Source organism: Chrysemys picta, chromosome 18, assembly GCF_011386835.1.
Source record: "Chrysemys picta bellii isolate R12L10 chromosome 18, ASM1138683v2, whole genome shotgun sequence".
Lineage (NCBI taxonomy): Eukaryota > Metazoa > Chordata > Testudines > Emydidae > Chrysemys > Chrysemys picta.
In genome coordinates, this window is record NC_088808.1 from 22,392,644 (window position 1) to 22,411,228 (window position 18,585).

The window sequence follows — 18,585 nt, forward strand, 5'->3', positions numbered from 1 at the left end:
GAAAAGTGCAAACTCCACTAAGAACCTCCTTTTAGCAGCAGGCTCTCTGCACTCTGTTACACAACCCTGCCATGCTTTAAGATGCTGGCACCGTGCTCCTTAGGAAGGCAGGCTGGCACCTGCAGCAGGGCCTATCCAGCATCGCTGAGTGTGTATAAAATCCCGGCCAATGGACTCAGGCCCATGCCCAGGCATCATGCCCTCACAGAACAGAACATTCTGCTCAATGCTGTCAACGTCCTGAAGAATTAGCCCCCGGGTCACTAAATGCAATTAATTGACAAGACACAGGAAGAGGCAACGATTTTGCAGGGAAATGCGCGCAAGGCAGCCTGTGCATTGCTCACAGCGAGGAAATGGGCCATCTTGCCGCATGTGTCCTCACCTAAGTGAGGAAAGGGGAGGCTGGGGGTGACCAGAACACGTCATCTGAACGTGATCTCTCTTTACTGTAACAGGGACGTCCCAGGAAGAAGAGAAGCTCGTCCCCTCTCTCGCTAGGTATTTACAGGCCACACTCACCAAAGTAGCTGCACTCTCTCCAAGTGTTTACACTGCACCTCTCACTGTTAGCCGAGGGCCTGCTTAGCTCTCTGCCTTTGGGCAAAAGGATGCATTACTCTGCAGAGCTGGGAATTACCCGCTGGCATTTCTGCAGGTGCCTGTTTACCATTATTCCAACAGCGGGGCTGGCCACACAAAGGGCAGGCCAGGTTCAAATCAACGTGTGCAGTTGAAATGATACATTCAGCCTGTGGAAACCTGGGGGGGGCAGGGAGCACGTCCTCCCACCCTAGCAAAAGGGAGCTGCATCCAGCCTGGAGCCAGAGACTGAGCGTGGCTAAACCAACAAACAAAGCCGGTTTGTGTCTCCCTCTGTTTCGCTCCTACGGGAATTGCTTCTAGTTTGATTCCCCAGGCCATTGCTCATCTGCCTTGGCTTCAAAATAAATGCTTCACCTGGAGCAAATGAGGAGAATATTAAATGCAAAACCCTGTGTTTAAAGGAGACATGCAATGGGGAGATCCTGCTGTCCTGAGCTCACACCCCTGTGCAGAGCAGTGTGCAATCTGACATGTCATCTCTGCACAGAGCCTCCCCGGGACAGGGCTGCCCACAGCCAGCTAAGCTATTTTAAAGGGTGGCAAACACTGGGGTGCAAAATGGGGTTTAAAATGTGCCAGCTGAGAGGTTTTACCACCACCACATAGTCTCCTACTCTAGAAAGACCCAGGCTAGATCACTAGCCCTCGTTTGGGTGGTAAAATAAGGTCAGGAAAAAATTAAACTATTGAAATGAAATTTTTAAAAAAGCTACTAATACAGTAATTTTGCTAAGTGAGAATATAGGAGGGGGTCAGAGGCCCCAAACTCCCCAGAGTTACTGGTCAAACTGTAACAAAGAGATTTGTCTGTTAATGAGACCTGGGGCTGCAATTTCCCAGCAAGTCACCCAAAGCCTGGCTCTTGGCTTGGGAACGTTCACCCAAGCCAAAACAACAACAATTATTAATTATAATTTATTAAATTAATTCTATACTATATCTTTGTTGATGTTTCAGCTTTTGGGGGCACTAGTGCTCTTTGATTGGAAGAAGCGACTGCCAGTGGACACACACACACTGCACACACACTGCACGCACGCACTGTGCCTATACACTCTTTGCCTATACACACGAAGAAATACAGTCTTAAAATACTAACCCCCTGGGAATCATTATTTGTGTGTTAAAACCTCCCCATCAACAGAAAACTCCTGTTTAATAAGGTAATTCTCGCCTCTGGTAAAAGATCGTGGATTATTATTTATCTGACTGTTTCAAATAACCGTGGAGCGGACTATCCAAAGCTCTAGGCAACCTCACACACACTCACAATACAATTGACATCTCAGCAGCGTTAAAACGATTAATTCAGCAGGTGCTCAACCTCCTACAGAAACCCTGTTCCGCCCCTTCCTGGCGTACGAAGCCCTCGCCAACAGCCTGACAAACAGCCCGGGAGAACCGCACACTCGGGTCCTTTCCTTTCGTTTGCACCCCGGTTCCGGGCTGTTGTGCGCCTCGCACTCGGCGTGGACAAAACCGGATCGGGTTTGATCACTTTCACTTTGGTCTTTTCAGTTTCTGGTTCTCAAGCCTGCGGCTAGTTGGGGTCAGAACGGTACCGGGAACTGGCTACAGAAATAGACGAGAACTTTGCCTTCCTTAATAAACCAAACCCAGACCCAGAGCCATGCTAAAACCTCCCTCTGAATATTGCATTTCGTAAAGCCAGCAAACCTTTCGCTAGAGCTCGTGGAAACCGTTTGACTCAAAATTCGCAGAGTGTTTTCAATCGAAAACAAATGTATTGTGAACAAAATATTTCTACCAAAATAGTCTGGTTCTTGTAAAAAAAAAACTGTTTTTTGTTTGTTTGTGTTTTGTTTTTTGAGGGGTTTCAGCAACCGGAAACCAAACTTGTTCATTCAACATTTTAAAAACTTTTGGTTTTAAAAATTAAAAAACGTTTCCGTTTTCGGTCGCCAATAAACAGATGTTTTTAGTTTTCAACAAAATCCAACATTTGTCAAAGCTTCTTTTTTTTTAAATGAAACTGACACTTTTACAACAAAAAATTACATTCGAAAAGCACCAGCCGGCTCCCTCTTCCCCTCCCGCCTCCCGTTGTATTTATTGATTGTTACCAAGAGAACTAGTCTACGTGCTTGGCCTGAATCGGGGTCCTGTTGATTTTCTTTTTTAAATAAAGGAAAAGGAGTTGGGAGTTGTAAGGAGCCCTAATGACTCCCGAAGTGATGCCTGCTCGTCTGCTGGGCACCTGCTTGTGAACAAGCGTGTGATCACCAAAGTGCACCAGCTCGCACGCCCGTGCCAAAGCCCTGCTGAAAGCACCGCAGGGACACTGCAGAGTCCCCCAGAAACTCAAGTCTCGGAGCCACCGTCTAGCACATCAAACAAGCGGCGGTTTTTCCAGCCCCGGGACTCCAGGAATTGAATCTCCACCATTGTCCGTTTCCTCTTCGCTGAATTGTCATTTTAATCCCGCAAAGCCGGGAACTCTGCTCGCACCAGTACTGCCATTGACTTCCCACGGGATGAGAGCAGGGTCCACCCGCGCCTGGCCTGAGGCGAGGCGCGCACCCAGCCACGGGCTGAGAGAAGCGGAGTGAACCAGGCCGGCTCTCAGCGCGGTGTGAACGGGGGCAGGAATCTGCAGCAAACGCCCGTGCGGCTCCCGCAGCGGGACTGCTCGGAGTGTAAACGCCTCATGCCCCTGGGCCGGGGTGACACGCCCGGGGCAGCTGCACTGGCACGAGGCATGTCCGACCAGGGGCCACATAAAAACGCGCCTCTTGTCGAGTCATTGGCGCGGGTATTCGCAATAGCAAACCCTGGCACCATGGAAGTCCCGGTGCGCGGCGCGGCTGGCCGGACACACTCGGGTGCTCCTGGGAGGGGCCGGGAAATGGGCTGTGTGTTGAAGGTGTTTCCCAACACCCGCCGTGACCTGCCCTGACCCGGCTAGACCCTGGCGAGGGGCGCTGCCCGCTCTCGGCTGGGTCTAGCCAGGCTACCGAGAGCCGCCCCGCGAATAGCCCCGCAGGCGCCAAAGCTGAACACCAGCGGGACCCGCTTCTCCCCCAGGGAAGGGGCGCAGGGGTGCGCTCCCCACAGTGCCCGGGAGGCCCGGCTCGGCCCTGACACGAGAAACCAGCCGGGCTGGCACATGCCCGGGCACCCAGCGGGAGTTCGGCCTGCCAATGGAGCCAAGATTTCCCCGTCTGCTGGGCCAGACCGGCGCAGGGGCTGCGCTTCGCGGCCTGGCAGCGGGTCGGAGCCGGGACCAGAGAGCAGCCGGGCGCGCTGAGAAGGGCTGATCCCAGCGGCAAGGCTGGGCCGTGTCCGGGGCGCTGTTCACGGAGCTCAGGTGCTGCGCCCGGCCCGGCACGGAGCGATGCGCAGCTTGATGGCCTGGGGGGGGGTTGCTTTGTTGGGGTCACTCGACCCTGGCTCTAATTGCTGCCACGTTTGCAACTGGCCCGGGGATGTGCGGGGAGCAGCCGGGAAGCGCGCTCCAGCTCGGCTCCCTGTCCACACTACAAAGAATCCGGCGCAGGGAACCCAGCGCGGAGCAGCGGCCCTACACCGGGTCCGGGCATAGCCCCGCTGGGGACTTCCAGCGACCGGCCGGTGAAAGGCTTCGAACGGGCCGTCTATCGCCAGGGTCTGTCTACAGCCCGCCCCCCCGTGTGTACCCGCCCTTCCCCCTCCCTGTGTATGGACACACCCAGGCAGAAGGGGCTCTGAGTGCCACACACACACACACAGGTAATGACACATAACACGCGTGTGTGTGTGTGGGTCTCTCGCACAAACATACACAGCACGTGTGCAGAACAAACGTGGCTGAGAAATACACCCACCACCGACTGAAATACAAATCTATGGGGAATCACCCGCCCCCAATTTTAATTATACAATTAATGTCTAAGTAGAGCGGTTGGGTGTGTGAAATAACATAGGCACGTTCACATTAAATCCAGGTAAGTGGCACACACCACACGCACTGAAACACGTTACACACGCGTGCTACATACGTACCAACAGGAATATTGATTCTCTCAATAGCGCCAGGTCCCGTCCCCCCCACCCCGCAGACACACACACACACACACACAATTCGCTGTTAATCGTCTCCTCCTCGGGCCAACGAAGCGTGAGGGGAACCAACTTCCTGCCAAGCCCCAGACTGGGCGCGGGGACCAACTCAGCCAGGCAACCCGCGCAACGAACCTCCCTGGCCCCGGGGCTGGGCTGGCACCAACCCGCTCCCCGGCTCGCCCGGGTTTTCCTTCTGCCCAGCGAGGCCCCCGGGGACCCTCTGAACGCGCCTTGGCCGGAGGCAAGAGCCGGCCCCACACGCCACAGCCCCTCTCCCGTGGCGCGGCGGCCGCGCAGCAAAGGGGGCTTGGCAGTTTGCACAAAACCCATCGCTCCTCTCCCGGGGCCCCACTGCCCCAGCCACCCGCCTCCCCAAAGCGAGCCAAGGTGCGGAAGTACATTTCCCCCCGCTGGCTAACCCGCCAACCAGAGCAAAGGGGCTGAGGGCCGGCAGGCAGAAAAACCAACCGCGCCCTATCACTGAAGGGGGAAAGAGAGCGAAGCATTCACACCGCACGGTGACCGGGGCAGGCGGAAAGGGAGTGACTGCGGCGTCACCTGAGAAGTGGCTTGTTTAGTCACCCCCTTTTCACCATGGCACCCAAACCGCCAAACAATCAAACAACAACATCTGGGCACCAGCATGAGATTTGCCCGCAATTTGCACTGTCCCGTCTGCTTCCCTGTTACTTCCTCGCCCCTTTGTCTGTCTGGTCTACTCGCACGGTCAACTCTTCAGGACCGAAATTAGATCTCTAAAAACTGAGGGTCGTACTGGGGCCCTGATCTGGGTGGAGGTCGCCAGGCTGTGCGCGCGCGCACACCCCCCCCCCCTCGGGTCCCTCTCCAGAGGCCCTGGCTGCGGACTAGAAAGGCCTCTGAACGCCCAATTCTCGCTCCCCGCACTGGCACCACACGTTTGTAAGACATCCTCGGAGGAACCAACGAGGTTTGACTGCAAGAATCAGCGGATCTCCTGGATTTAGGATCTTCCTCCCCATCCGCTCACCTCCCACACGCCGTCTTTGGCGCCCAGTCTAGTTTGGATAGCAAGTTCTGGTTAACTGATTGGCCTGCGCAGCGCCGTGCACACGACTCGTGCCCCCCTCCGGCTCCCGCACAGTCCCGCGAACCCCCTTCTGCTCTCAGCCCCTCACTGAAAGGAACAGAACCAAACGAAACCTCATGAAGCCAGGCAGCCCAAGTGTCAACAAACCCTGCCACCTGCTGCGGTCCAGCCCATGGTCTGGTTATCTGAGCCGACCTCCCCCGGCCCCCTGGGGCAGCCCAGTTTCAAAGAGCTGCTCCCGCCGCTGTCTGCTCAATACCGAACTGGGCATACCCCAGCCAATGCCCTTTGTAACCTGCCCCTGCCCGTGCGCTAAAAGCTACAGCCAGTGCGCGGTCCCCTGTGCCGCTCCTGGCACCTGGACCAACGGACCTTCCCCTCCTCAGGTCTCAGACACTCTCCGCAGCGGGATACCCGGAGCTTGTTCGGGGCATTCCGCCTGGAGGGCGGATACTATCCGGGAATTCTCTAGCGCCCATCATCCCCTGCCAGCCAAGGATCCCAAAGCGCGCCTCGCCCAGGGCAGGCTCCGGCGTCTGACAGCAAGTAGCTACACGCCCTGGCCGTCGGGGCAGAGGGCTGCACTCCGCATCCAGCGGCGGGGGGAATCGAGGCACGAGGGCTGGAGTGATGCGAGCCGGGATGTGGCCAGGACGCACCAGGCAGAATTCCCGCCCCGGGTTGACTGCGAGCGGCCAGGGCCTGGGCTTTGCAGCTCCCCTGGCAGGCCGGGGCAGGGACCCTCTGCTGCGGGGGGAGAAGCCCGCCCGGAACCGAATCATTCACCACCTCCCGCGCCACCCAAGCAAGGACCGGTTCTGAACCGCGCTGGGTGCAAGGGGGGGGGGGCAGGCGCGGGAGAGAGGCTGTTTTGAAAGCAGGCGGCGATTACTTTATATGGCCTCGGAACCGGCCTCAAGCAGCCAGCGAGGGTCCGAGCAGCTGGAGCAGCGTTACGCTCAGGCGAGTAGGGCAGGCTCCGAAAATTGGGGTGGGGGGGCGCTATGCTGAGAGTCCTGCAGTGCCTCTCTCGTTTGGGGGAGCCGGTGCAAAACAGCACATGGCCCACATCCCTCTGCCCTGACTCCGATCCGGAGGGATCCCCCAGCACTTTACAATCCTGGGCGGATATAAATAAACCCTAGGCAGGGGCACTTTCTTCCCCAGTGAAATGCAGCTTCCCAGCTGCTCGGAATTACACCCCGGCCCGGACAGGAAAGGGAGCGGAGCGCCTCATCCACGTGACACTTGGGGGGCATGTGGGGAGGTGAAATGTGATTCTCGGAGCTGGGGCTTGGCCGGGACGCCACGGCTAATACTCCCCCGTACACAGCTCCTCCTGGAGAGAGACCGCAACTCAGGCCTGGTCTACACTACGACTTTAATTCACGAGCGGGGGTATGATAGATTTCAGGGGACAGCACGATCAACTCCTCCTAGCCCGGTAACCTCCGCCAGAGACTCGCCGCGGGCGGTGGGAGTCACCTCTGGGGAAACGGGACAGGGTGGGCTCTGCAGGTTGGGCTGGGATTTCCCCACGTGCTCGCGGGTGACCTAGTTCTGCTCCCACTGCAGCCAAGGGACGCTTTGCCATGGCCTGTCATGCGAGCGGAGTCAGCCTTCGGCAATCCCACTCTCCTGTCAGTGCTCCGGCAACGTGTGGCCCAGAGCACCGGAACCACGTTTAGAGTGGCGGTGCTGAGAGCCCTTGACCCAAACTCCATACGGGGTTTACAGTGGAAACCACTTCAAGCCAGGGAGCACCTGGGGCCTTGTTCAGAGTAATGTGACTACTGTTAAATGCCTTTAGTTCTCAGCAAATCTCTCTCAGTCAGCAGAGCTGCGCGCACACACCCCGCAACAGAGGCCCAGCCTGGGTTTTTTTTACATGAACTCTCTGGAATGGTCGGTGTTAAATAAAAGCGCATCTGAACATTAGTTCATCAGAAACAGCGAAGCGGATCTTCCACACCCTGCCCGGAACCATTCACCTGGGGCTGGGAGGAATTCCAGCCCAATCCCCGAAGGGCAGCAGTTAGGGTGACCAGACAGTAAATGTGAAAAATCAGAAGGGGGGGGGGTAATAGGAGCCTATATAAGAAAAAGACCCCAAAATCGGGACTGTCCCTATAACATTGGGACATCTGGTCACCCTAGCAGCAGTGTCCTGACTAGACAGGGCTGGGAATGAAGGGGCCCTCAGGATCAGCCCAGGGTAAAGCCACAGACACGTGATGCCAGGCACACGTTTGCAGAGTGTCCAGACTAGCCTGTACAAACGTGTTAGCTTCCTCCACTGAACTGTCAAACCAAGGAGCTGGAGGGGGGGGGGGACTCTAGCTGCAATCAACCCCTGAGCCATAACTGTTGCTGCAGCAGCGCTAGGAGCCTGAATGAAACCAGACTCACCCTAGACATGAAGAAAATGAAAGTTTGGAAGATTCATGGTTAAAGCTCCCTCCCATCTCTGGAGCCCCCTGCCTTCTACCCAGAGAGGGTCACACGAGTCATGCCGCCCGAGAAAGGGGTTCCGAATCAGAGCCAGTATTCCCAAGGGGAATAAAAACCACACACCGCGCTGTGCCAGACACTGTCCCCGCGGTCTCTGTCACGTGTAAGTCACACAAAGGGAGAGCAGGCGTCCAGACCTGCCCAGACAGCAGCTCTACCAGAATCCGAGAAACAATTAGCTACAGGTTACTCCAGACACCCCGGTGCTACCAACGCTCCTCTATGGTCCACATAATCATGGGAGGAAAGTACATGAAAAACACAAATGCCAAAATAACTTGTTTTCTTGCTTTCTCCATCTACCCCCGGACACCTTTCAGAGACCTGACAAATTGAGGGGGGGGGGGCTTGATTTGGACATTAAGCAGCCCAGGCAGGCACTCGTCATAAGAGAAAGATCTCGCTCAGGTTTCAGGCCACAACTTCTCCTCCCACCGTTGCCATTCAGTATGTTGGTTATCACCCGGCTGCCAGCCGGCTCCCCAGAGGGGGCTGCGCGCATGTAGATCAGTAATCCCACTGATTTCCAAGGAACATCTCACGCGGGTAAAGTTCATCACACCCACCCACGAGAGTTTGCGGGATCGGGGCCACAGTTTAGGACATTCTTTGAGACCATTGGAATAAAAAGCACGGTGGGCATGTAAAATATCGCCACGTGTCATTGTTTTCCCCAGAGCCAGCCCTGTTACAAGACCCTTTGCCATCAGTTGTATCCCCAGCCCAGCTCCCAGCTCCCACCCCTAAGGTACAAATCACCAGCCCTCTCCCAACACGCGAGGATGCGGTGACTGTTTTGCGTGCAGCTCTTGTACAAGCCTTGGGTGTCCCCGTCCTCCTGGGGGCAGACGGCAGTGGGCTGGCCAAGCTGGGGGGGGGGGGGAGATGCAGAGCCAGGGGCTTTCACCCAGACTCCAAACCCAGCTGTGGGTCTGGACATGCTCACTGATCGGACTAAGGACCCCCGTCCTCACTCTTCACGTGTTGGGTGCCTTCACTCGCTGGTGCGCTTCGATTCAATTCTACTGTAAAAATGCCCCTCTCGCTGTTCCGGGTCTCACTCCTTGTAAGCGGAGTCGAGAGTGTTTTCCTCAAACAGGTCGGGCTTGAAGCCCCGATCCGCCGGCTGTGGGTTTGGTTTTGTTTTTTTTAAACGTACCATCAGAGATGTTGCAAGATGTTTGAGGGCTGGAACACAGAACTTAGGGATGCCTTAAACACGGAGTCTACTTAACTACTGTAGTTACTGAACTCTGCAATTTACATTCTTTTGCAAGAGCGGGGATAGTAAATACCGTCCTGACACATTTCACACCACAGACGAGAAAAGAGGCAGCATGAATCCAGCTAACGCCTTTAAGTTTTGTTGTTGTTTAAATATCTCCCTATGCAACTCCAGTTCATACAACGAAAGAAACAGAAGCCAGTGGAAATCAACCTGCGCAAATACCTGGGGCTGGGGGGGGGGGTCTCTGACTGCTTGTGATAGGTGCAGCGAAGGAACGAGAGTTTCTTCCTAAGGTAGAAGTTTGGGTTTCTGATGATTTGCTGCTAGCAGGGCCCTGGGCGCTAAACATGTATGGGGGGAGAGAGAGATCCCGACTGTGTCCCGGGGTGAGGGCAGCCCCTTCCAGGGTGCCAGGGGAGGCTGCAAAGATCCACCCCCAGGCCGAGGAAGTGGGGTGGGAGTGAGAGGGGCGCGCAGGTTGCGAGGGGAGGAAGGCCCAGGAAGGGAGAGAGACGGAGACAGGTCTAGCAGGGACCGGAGATCCGTGCGCCCCAACAGTCCCCACCACGACTCAGGTGATCGCGATGCGGTTTTAGGTTCAGGAACCGCAGCTACAGACCTCCCCAGGAGCGCAGCGCGCTTCCCCGGAGCCGGCTCCCCCGGGAGCACTGTCCGCGCTGGGCATGTCCTGCTCCGCGTGAGAGGCTAAGGGCGGGTTGAATTTACCCCTTGTCTGCCCTGCAGCCGGGGTCACGGGCGGGTTAGTGCGGGCCAGTTCCCCGCAGGTCTGACGGCCCGGAGAGGCGGCGGCGGCATGAAACCATCGCTACCCCCGGGCTGCAGGGCAGCGATCCCGGAGCCAGCCACACGAATGAATAGGCGGGAGCCTCCAGCATGACAGGGCTCTACCCCTCCCGCCCCAAGGCGCCGGGTCCGGCCTGGCCCTGCTCTTCCGCCGCTTCCTCTCGCTGTATTCGTTTAAGCGAAGTCGGGGTCCCGTCCATTTCCAGCTACCGCGCAGCTGCGCCAGCGCCCGATTCCCCGGGCTCAGGCTGCTGCTTTGGGGAAATCCTGCGCAACCCCCAAGGGTGCGCGCTGGGCCCCAGCCCTGCCCCCCCCAACACCCCTGCGCGGGGTTTGGGCAGCTCTCTGCGCTCCGCGGACCCGCCGCTGGTAGTGCCCAAAGCCGGGCTAGCCCCTGCTGCCCGGGCGAGCCCAGGGGCTCTCCTGCTGCCCGGGCGAGCCCAGGGGCTCTCCTGCTGCCCGGGCGAGCCCAGGGGGCGCGTGGCAATGTCCCCCAGGCGCAGGAAGGCACCAGGCTTTGGAGAGGCTGGTTCTAGCCAAGGGACGGTGCCTCTCTCCCCAGCGGAGGCGGGTTCCCTGCAGGGGGCAGATCCCCCAGACAGCTCGGCTACCCGCTCCCGTTCTGTGCTGGATTCACCTGCCCGGAGCCGGGCGGCCTAGTTCTCAGAGGCCCGGGACACCCCGCTTGTCGCGGCGGCTGGTGGGTAACGCGCCTGACCTTGGGAGCCACAAGTCCTAGCGCTTCGATTGCGCAGCGAGGCAGCGTTTACACGGGTCGGCGGGGGGAGGGGGTCGAACTGTCTTTATACACCCGCCTCGTCCATCCATTCCTGGGACACTCGGGGACAAGCCCCTGCCAGGCGGCTGGGTGCTTCGCCCTGCTGCTAACAGGCCGAGCCGCCCCGCGGGGCCTACAGGGGCCAGCCTGGGTGTCATGAAACCCCACACACCCGCCAGCAATTTAGCTAAAGGGAGCCGATGCCCTGGTCTCTTCCTTAGAGTACACTTGTGCCGCTACCTTGGGGTTTTAGGTAATTAGCGCAGGCCCCTCCTTGCTCCTGGAGAAAAATCCCCTTCCGGACAAGTCCGGAGTCTGCTGGGAGTTCAGGAGTAGTAACTAATTTCCATGGCCTGGCAGGAGAGGGGGCCACCCACGGGGACAGTCGTCCCCCCCACCCGGCCCAGTGTCTCTGGGAGCTGCAGGGTGCCTCGGGCCCACTGACTGGCCCTGCAGTTATAGGTTTGGGTTGCAGGTGAAAATGTCCCAGCAACACGCCCCTGAGGCCAGTCATGCAGCTGAAGCATGGAGGAGAGCAGCACTCCGGGCTCGTTCACACCAGGGGGAATCCGGAGTCACTGGAGCGATTTTAGCAGAGTCACTCCGGATTTACTCCGGTGGCACCGAGACCAGAATCTGCCGCTTCTCCCTCTTAAAACGAACGTCCTGCGCTAGTGACAGTGGGCCACAACCCTACAACTCCGGACTCAAGCGGGGCTTGTCCCAACCAAGTCTTCATCCTCCCGCTAGGCTGGTCCCAGGAGCCTCGCCCAGCGGGTGGGAGCGCCCGGGCTGCCGCTCCCTTTAAAATGTGCAGCGATGGCAGATCAGAAGAAGGTACCTTTTAACCTAGCGTAGCCGGGGAGTGCGCCTAGCAGGGACAAGACCTGCGCCCGAGGGAGGGAGCCGAGCGCTGGCCAGCCTGCCTTCCAGGGAAACACACACAAGTCCTGGACCGGGCCCTTTGCTACTCCGGATAAGGACAAACCGGCCCTACGCACCAGGCCCCGTTTACACAGCGAGTTTGCAAACCGAATCTGCCCTGTAAAGGCACAAACTCCCGAAGGGAGCCAGATCCCTGGATTCAGAGCTGGAGTCGGAGATCCCCGCCAGCCCGGCTCGGCGGCAGAGCAGGTCTCCTACCTGAAATAATCCATTTTACAGAAGATCTCCTTGTTCTTGATGTAGCAGCTGTTCTGCTGGCGCAGGGAGGTCCGGCACACCGAGCACTCCAGGCAGCGCACGTGCCAGATCAGGTTGTTTACCTGGGACAGACAAGGGGCCTCTGTGAGCTGGGCTTGGGGCCAGGCATGGACCCTCCTGCTCCTCCCCAGCAAGTCCCCCCGGCCACCCACCGAACTGGTCCCCGCTCCCCAAGGCAGGGCCCCCAAACCGGCCCGTCTTAGCTGGGCCCCATCCCGCCCTGCGCGGCGCTCACCTTGAGGAGGTACCTGTCCAGGATCTCCAGGCCGCAGCTGGAGCAGACGTTCTTGCCGGCGGAGGGGATGGAGGAAGAGGAGGAGGAGGAAGGCGGGGAGCAGACGGACGGGGTGGACGGGGTGCTGGGAGCCGAGCGGACATCTTCCTTATCCAGGGTGCTGGGCAGCGTCTCTCCGTCAGACTGGGACTGCGGAGAAAGCACCCCGAAGCGGTCAGCCAGGGAGTCCCCAGCGCCCCTCGAGGGGGGTCCCATTCCTCCCCTGCGTGGGGCTCCTGCCGGGATCTAGCAGGACCGAGCAGCAGAATCCCAGAGCCACCCCCTGCCCTGTGATTAATACCCCCAAAGCCCGGCTCTGGAAGAGAGAGCCGCCCCATCTCCCTGCCCTCCGCAGGGCCAGTCCCGTGGGGCCAGGGTTAAAACCCAGGGCCCGGGCCAAAGGAGTGGGAACAGCGCGCACCGGAGCCCGCTCCTCTGGAAGTCAGCGGCAAAGCTTCCATGGGAGCCGGATGAAGCCCTACGTGCCACCGGGGAGCTGGGGCAGCGGGTTGGCCGGTGCGCCCTGGCTGGCCGCTGCGCTCAGACCTTCGCCAGGTCCCGGGGCGCGCCGGCGGTTCTGCGGAGCCCGGCGCTGACAGCTCGCTCTCCTTTGGAGAGTTGCCGTCCGCTGTAGGTGAAGCCCCAGCTGCCCCATGACAGGGGTAGGTGCCTGCGCGCCCCAGCTATCCTGGCTCCCAGGAACTCGCTACCTCCCACCCAGCTGCCCTGCAGCCTTACCATGATCTGGGGGTGTTTGCTGTCCAGGCAGCGGGAGCTTCCCTTGGAGAGGGGGCCGTCCTGGGCCATCACCTTGAAGGAGAGAGCGGGAGAGATTGGCTGGGGTTCTGCCCGCCTGGGCTTCATGGCACCCTATATAAACCAGCTCAAAACAATAAATAAGAACTTTCTAGTGGCCATTTAAATCCTTTGCAACAAAAGCTGCGTCTCTTTAATGAAGCAATTTGAATGTGGATTGAATTCTCTCCCTGCCTGCACTTAACCCGGGCCTCTTGAAGTAATCGCTCGGTTCCCATGCGAGCCAAGGCGCTGAAAAAACACAAACTACCTGCAATTAGAAATTGCCGTAAATGCCCAAGATAAGAGGTATCCAGAGTGTCAATTCCAGCTGTCAATCAGGGAATCCATCAGGCCACCCAAAGAATTGCAAATTTGATTTTTTTAATGGTAGTAATTAAAAATCGAAATTCTTCCCCCCGCGCTCTGAAACGCAGAATGCAGCAGAAAGCGCCTGGATTGAAAATCCTCCCCATTCAAGTGAGGGGAAAAAACAAACACACTTTCTGCTTCCAGGTCTGGGCTTTAAAAACCAGCCCGTCTGCAGCTGATATTTAAAGCGCACAGAGGGCAGCAATTTTTGGATTCCTCGCCTCTCGTCTCCCCCCCAAGCCCGGCCCATTTGCGGTTATTAAGCCCCTATTCAGGCAGACAATGCCCAGCGCTTCCTCCTGATTTGCCTCTGTCTTTGCTAAATCGCTTTTTTTCGAAATTCCTGAGCCATTTGCATAAACGTGCGGGGCTCGGCGGGTCGGTGCAGGCGCCGTCTCCTCGCCCGGCGCTCACCTTCCAGCCCCCGGGCACGGAGCCACTCGCAGCTCCTCCGAAGCCGGGCGGGGAGAGCAAACGAATAGAAGCCAGGATCAGCCCCCCGGGCCCCAGGCTCCCCTGCCCCGCTCCTCGCTCACCTTCCCCGCTGGGGCGCCGGCGGCCAGGGGCTGGCTGCCCGGGCGGAGCGGGGCCACCGGCTCATTCTTCCAGTACATGAACAGGGCGGCGCGGCCAGAGAGACGCGTCCCGCTCGGAGCAGGGACTCGGCGGGTCCAGCACTCGGCTCTTCCTCCTCCCGCTGCGCTCGCCCCGGGAGCTCAGGGGGTCCAGGGCCCTGCCCCGCCGGGGAAGGCCGGAGGCGGGCGCGGGGCTGGAGGCGGCGGCGCTGGCTGGGCTGGAGCTGCCGGGAGAAGTTTCTCCAAATTCTTCCTTCCACTGTCCCCGGCGGGCAAGACGCGCGGCCGGGCAAGAGCAGGGTCCGCCCCGCGCCTTCTCCAGGGCAGCCCGGCGGGGGGTGAGCGGGACCCCGGCGCCGGGGCAGGAGGCCGCGGGCAGCGCTAGGCAGCCGGGGAGCCTTGACCCCCAGGGCCCGTTAGACTCCCCCGGCCAGGCAGCGCTGCGAGCCGTCTGGAGCTCCCGGCAGTCCGCCGAGGGGCCGCCGAGCCGGGCGCTAGCCCCACCTTCGCTCGCCCTCTGCGCCCTGGGCGGGGCGGCCACCTGCAGGGGCAGCGGGCCGGGCACAGACACGTGGCGCCGGCTCAGGCGCGGGGGCTGGCCCTGGCGGGGGCTGGGGGCTACTCGCTAAGCCTTGGTCCCATAGAAGCTGCCGCCCTGACGGGCTCCGGCCCGGGGCCCGCTCAGCCAGCAGCCAGCCGGCGGGCACCGCCGCCCTTGGGAGACCGGAGAGGACTGCGCGCTCCCGCGCGTCTCCCCAGCATTATAGGAGGCGAGGGCTGGAGGTGACGGGGAGGGGCCCGGAGGGTTCTGCTCCTCTCTCCTCCTAGCTCGTAGGGAGCCAGCGCAGAGGCGGGGGAGTGACCTTACCTCTGTTCCCAGGGCCTGGGGGCTACCGCCGCCCCCTTCTGGGGCCTTGCGCAAGGCCCTGCGCTCCCAGCAGCCAGCCCGGCCCTGCGGGGAGGCCGGTTCATTTCTAGGGAGCTGCACCAGAGAGGAATTTGGCTCTTCAGTCCTGACCCCCCTGGAAAGCAGCGAGAGGCCCGCTCAAGAGAGAGGTGCAGTGTGGCTACCTCGCCAAGGGGGGGATAGGCCTGAAGGGAGCCGGACAAAGAGAAATTACCCCCCACACCTCGTCAGCGGTTCTGTTTCAAGAGGTTCCCAAACCGCCCCGGGGCGCGGGCTGTAAAAAGGCGCCCTAAGGAGAGACCGTGAGCTCGCCGGTACTGAACGGGAAACAACTCCCTGTGCAGCCGGCCTGCAGCTAGGTGCCCGTGGGCCCGGCTAAGGGCCCGTTTAAAAGGGGGCTCCTGGGTATTGCCGAGTCTCACTTCTTTCAGAGCAACTGGCTCAATCGTGATTAATGCTGTTGCGGAAGCAGTTAGTCTGTTCATTAGATGATGCTAAATAAGTGAGCAACAACCTCTCACACTCTTCATTAAATTGTGGTGTTAGTTTCCAACAAGGATTTACTGAAGGACCTGTAGCCTTTTCCGTGCACAAACATTGCAGCAGTTTAACTACACAATTGGTCTGTCATTTGATTCAGTTTAACCAGTGCAAATCCCCGGCGTGAACGCGCTTACATCAATTTACCCGATACAACTACATGAGTTTGCGGCACCTGCAGACCAAAGGAAGAGCATCTAGGCAAGGTGGTCGCAGCAACGTAACAATAAATCCCCCTCACACTTACTTTTAATGACACCGGTAGAATTCTCCTGTGTAGACAAGGCCCCGGGAGTTACTCATTTAACCCAACCTTTCCAAACTTGGGGGCTGGAGGGCTACGGTCAGACACCTGCAGCTTGATTAGAGCCTGAGCGCCACCCCATTGAACTGAAACGGGTTTGAAACCAATTTGGTTAAACAGGTGCTAGTCCACGTGCACACACTCCTTTTGGTTTAAGTGGTTTACTGCAGCTTAATTTAAACCAATTCCTTTATACAGGGATGTGAAACTGCCGTGCGCCTGGTTTAAATCACAAGAAGCGGGGGCACGCAGGGGCTGGCAGCAGTGTAATGACACTGGTTTAAAAATCACACCTTTAGTGAACCTCCTGCAACTTTCTTGTGTAGACAATGCCTACAACTCCCCAATAAGGGGCCTGCTTTTCAAAGGCACTGAAGTTTTCACTGAACTTTAAGAGACTTTTCTAATAATAGGCTAATAGCATGTCTCCATATCTGCTTCAATGGCAGCTCCCCCCTGAACAAATATGGGGACATAAGCCCCACTCCTTCAAAACACTTAATCTTCCCTATATAGAACATTCAGCATTCAAGCATCACCACTGCCCTACTTTACTGCTTTGTGGAGAGGGTTTATTTTGCTACTTTACTATCTGCTTAGTTACCTAACTTCGGGCGCCCCCGTTTGAAGCTGGTGGATTTTGTTGATTTCTGCTAGGAGAACATTCACATTGGAAAGGAGACAGCCCCAGCCTGGCAGCACACCAGTGAGCTTTTCCACTGCAGTTGTATCTAGCAATCTTGGTTTAAAAGGGTTTCATTAGTAACATGATAATTCTAGAGCAGAGAACCAGCAGCGGTTCCACCATGAAGTAATTCTAGGAAAGTAACATGAGATGATGAAAGCTAGAGATGGATACTCGTGGTTATTAATTTTGACAGCTAAATTGGTAAGCAAGAGGGAAATCAGATGAAAGTCATTTTAGAGTAAATACAAGACATTACATTTAAACATTCGGGTTGTGACAAAAACTGAGGGGAACCAAGAAAATTCAAACGTAAGATTAATAGTCCACCCTTCCCTCAGCCCTTTGGGCCTCTCCACAATGACCTGACAGAAGGATAAAGTGGCAGCAGGAGCAGAGACAAGTGCAAAGGAACCAGCGCTGGAAAGAACAACTTAAGCCACTTCTCCATACTTACTGGTTCTGAATTAGCTGGGAATTCTTCAGAAAAGGAATGAGAAAATGTGGAGAAAATAAAGAAACTGTCTGCTCAGGACACAGCAATGAGCCATGGGGTTGTATAAAGGAGATAAAGAATAATGCCGTATTAGAATGGCCATAACATAAAAACAATGGCTACCTGGAGTTTTTTCTGTATTCGCTGTTGCTGTCTATGGAAATCAGGAGTGGACTCAGCGCAGAGATCGGAGCTCTCCAGTTTAAGCCTGGTTTACACTACAAAGTCAGGTCAATGTAAATCACCTGCATCAGCCTAGGTATGCAGGTGTCTACACTCAACTATGCCTCCCACTGTTGTAAGTGTCCTATTAGGGCAACGCAGTAACGCTACCTCCTTGAACGGTGTTGAACTGTAGTCAATGGGCTGTGATCAATGCAGTGCGAGTGTAGATACCGTGTGACCCAGGTCAACCCCAACAGTCCTCCTGCAGCTGTCCCACAATGCCTGACAGTGGCTGCTCTGTGACAGTGACAATTGTGAACCCCACTGCCCAGGGGTCATGGAAACCAGGCGCCACCCTCCTCCCTAGAAACTTCCCCGGGTATTTTTGAAATGCCTTTTCCTGATCGTTCACCTTGGTGAGCACATCTAACAGCTCTCCCTTATTGTATGCAACTGCCCAACCAACCAGAACAGCTGCACGCTCCAGGTGGGCTCCTGCCTGGAGCAGACATGAGATATTGGATCTCCTGGACCCGTGGAGAGAAGAGGCTGTGGAGGCACAGCTACAGACCAGCTGTAGAAACTGGACATCTATGAAAAGATTGCACAGGGCATGCAGGAGAAGGGGTAGCACAGGGATCAGCAGCAGTGCTGCAGGAAAGCAAAGGAACTGAGGCAGGCATACCAGCGGGTCCAGAGAAGAGCAACAAGAATGATTAAAGGTCTTGAGAACATGACCTATGAAGGAAGGCTGAAAGAATTGGGTTTGTTTAGTTTGGAAAAGAGGACTGAGAGGGGACATGATAGCAGTTTTCAGGTATTTAAAAGGGTGTCATAAGGAGGAGGGAGAAAACTTGTTCACCTTAGCCTCTAAGGATAGAACCAGAAGCAATGGGTTTAAACTGCAGCAAGGGAGGTCTAGGTTGGACATTAGGAAAAAGTTCCTAACTGTCAGGGTGGTTAAACACTGGAATAAATTGCCTAGGGAGGTTGTGGAATCTCCATCTCTGGAGATATTTAAGAGTAGGTTAGATAAATGTCTATCAGGGATGGTCTAGACAGTATTTGGTCCTGCCATGCGGGCAGGGGACTGGACTCGATGACCTCTCGAGGTCCCTTCCAGTCCTAGAATCTATGAATCTATAAGTCCAGGGAGACCAACAGTCAATCTGGTGCTGCGCTGCAGACCTACCGCTTTCACAATGAGCTGC

General features: G+C 57.2%; 1 protein-coding gene across 7 annotated transcripts in view; it reads right to left on the reverse strand.

The window, feature by feature from the left end:
• LHX6 (LIM homeobox 6) overlaps positions 1 to 17,465 on the reverse strand; it is a 44,817-nt gene extending 27,352 nt beyond the window's left edge. Inside the window, exons 1-4 of one of the 7 annotated variants that reach the window (XM_065572115.1) lie at positions 17,333 to 17,465; positions 13,274 to 13,345; positions 12,497 to 12,685; positions 12,202 to 12,323 (exon numbers count right to left, since the gene is read on the reverse strand). In XM_065572115.1, the coding sequence (XP_065428187.1) occupies positions 12,202 to 12,323; positions 12,497 to 12,685; positions 13,274 to 13,342 (380 nt within the window). In that variant the 5' untranslated portion in view covers positions 13,343 to 13,345; positions 17,333 to 17,465. Of the gene's footprint in view, positions 1 to 12,201; positions 12,324 to 12,496; positions 12,686 to 13,273; positions 13,346 to 14,238; positions 15,086 to 15,145; positions 15,595 to 15,971; positions 16,127 to 17,170; positions 17,284 to 17,332 lie in introns of those variants that run through there. The other 6 variants (XM_065572118.1, XM_065572116.1, XM_065572117.1 and 3 more) reach the window with 6 other exon arrangements.
• Positions 17,466 to 18,585: the final 1,120 nt, after the last annotated feature.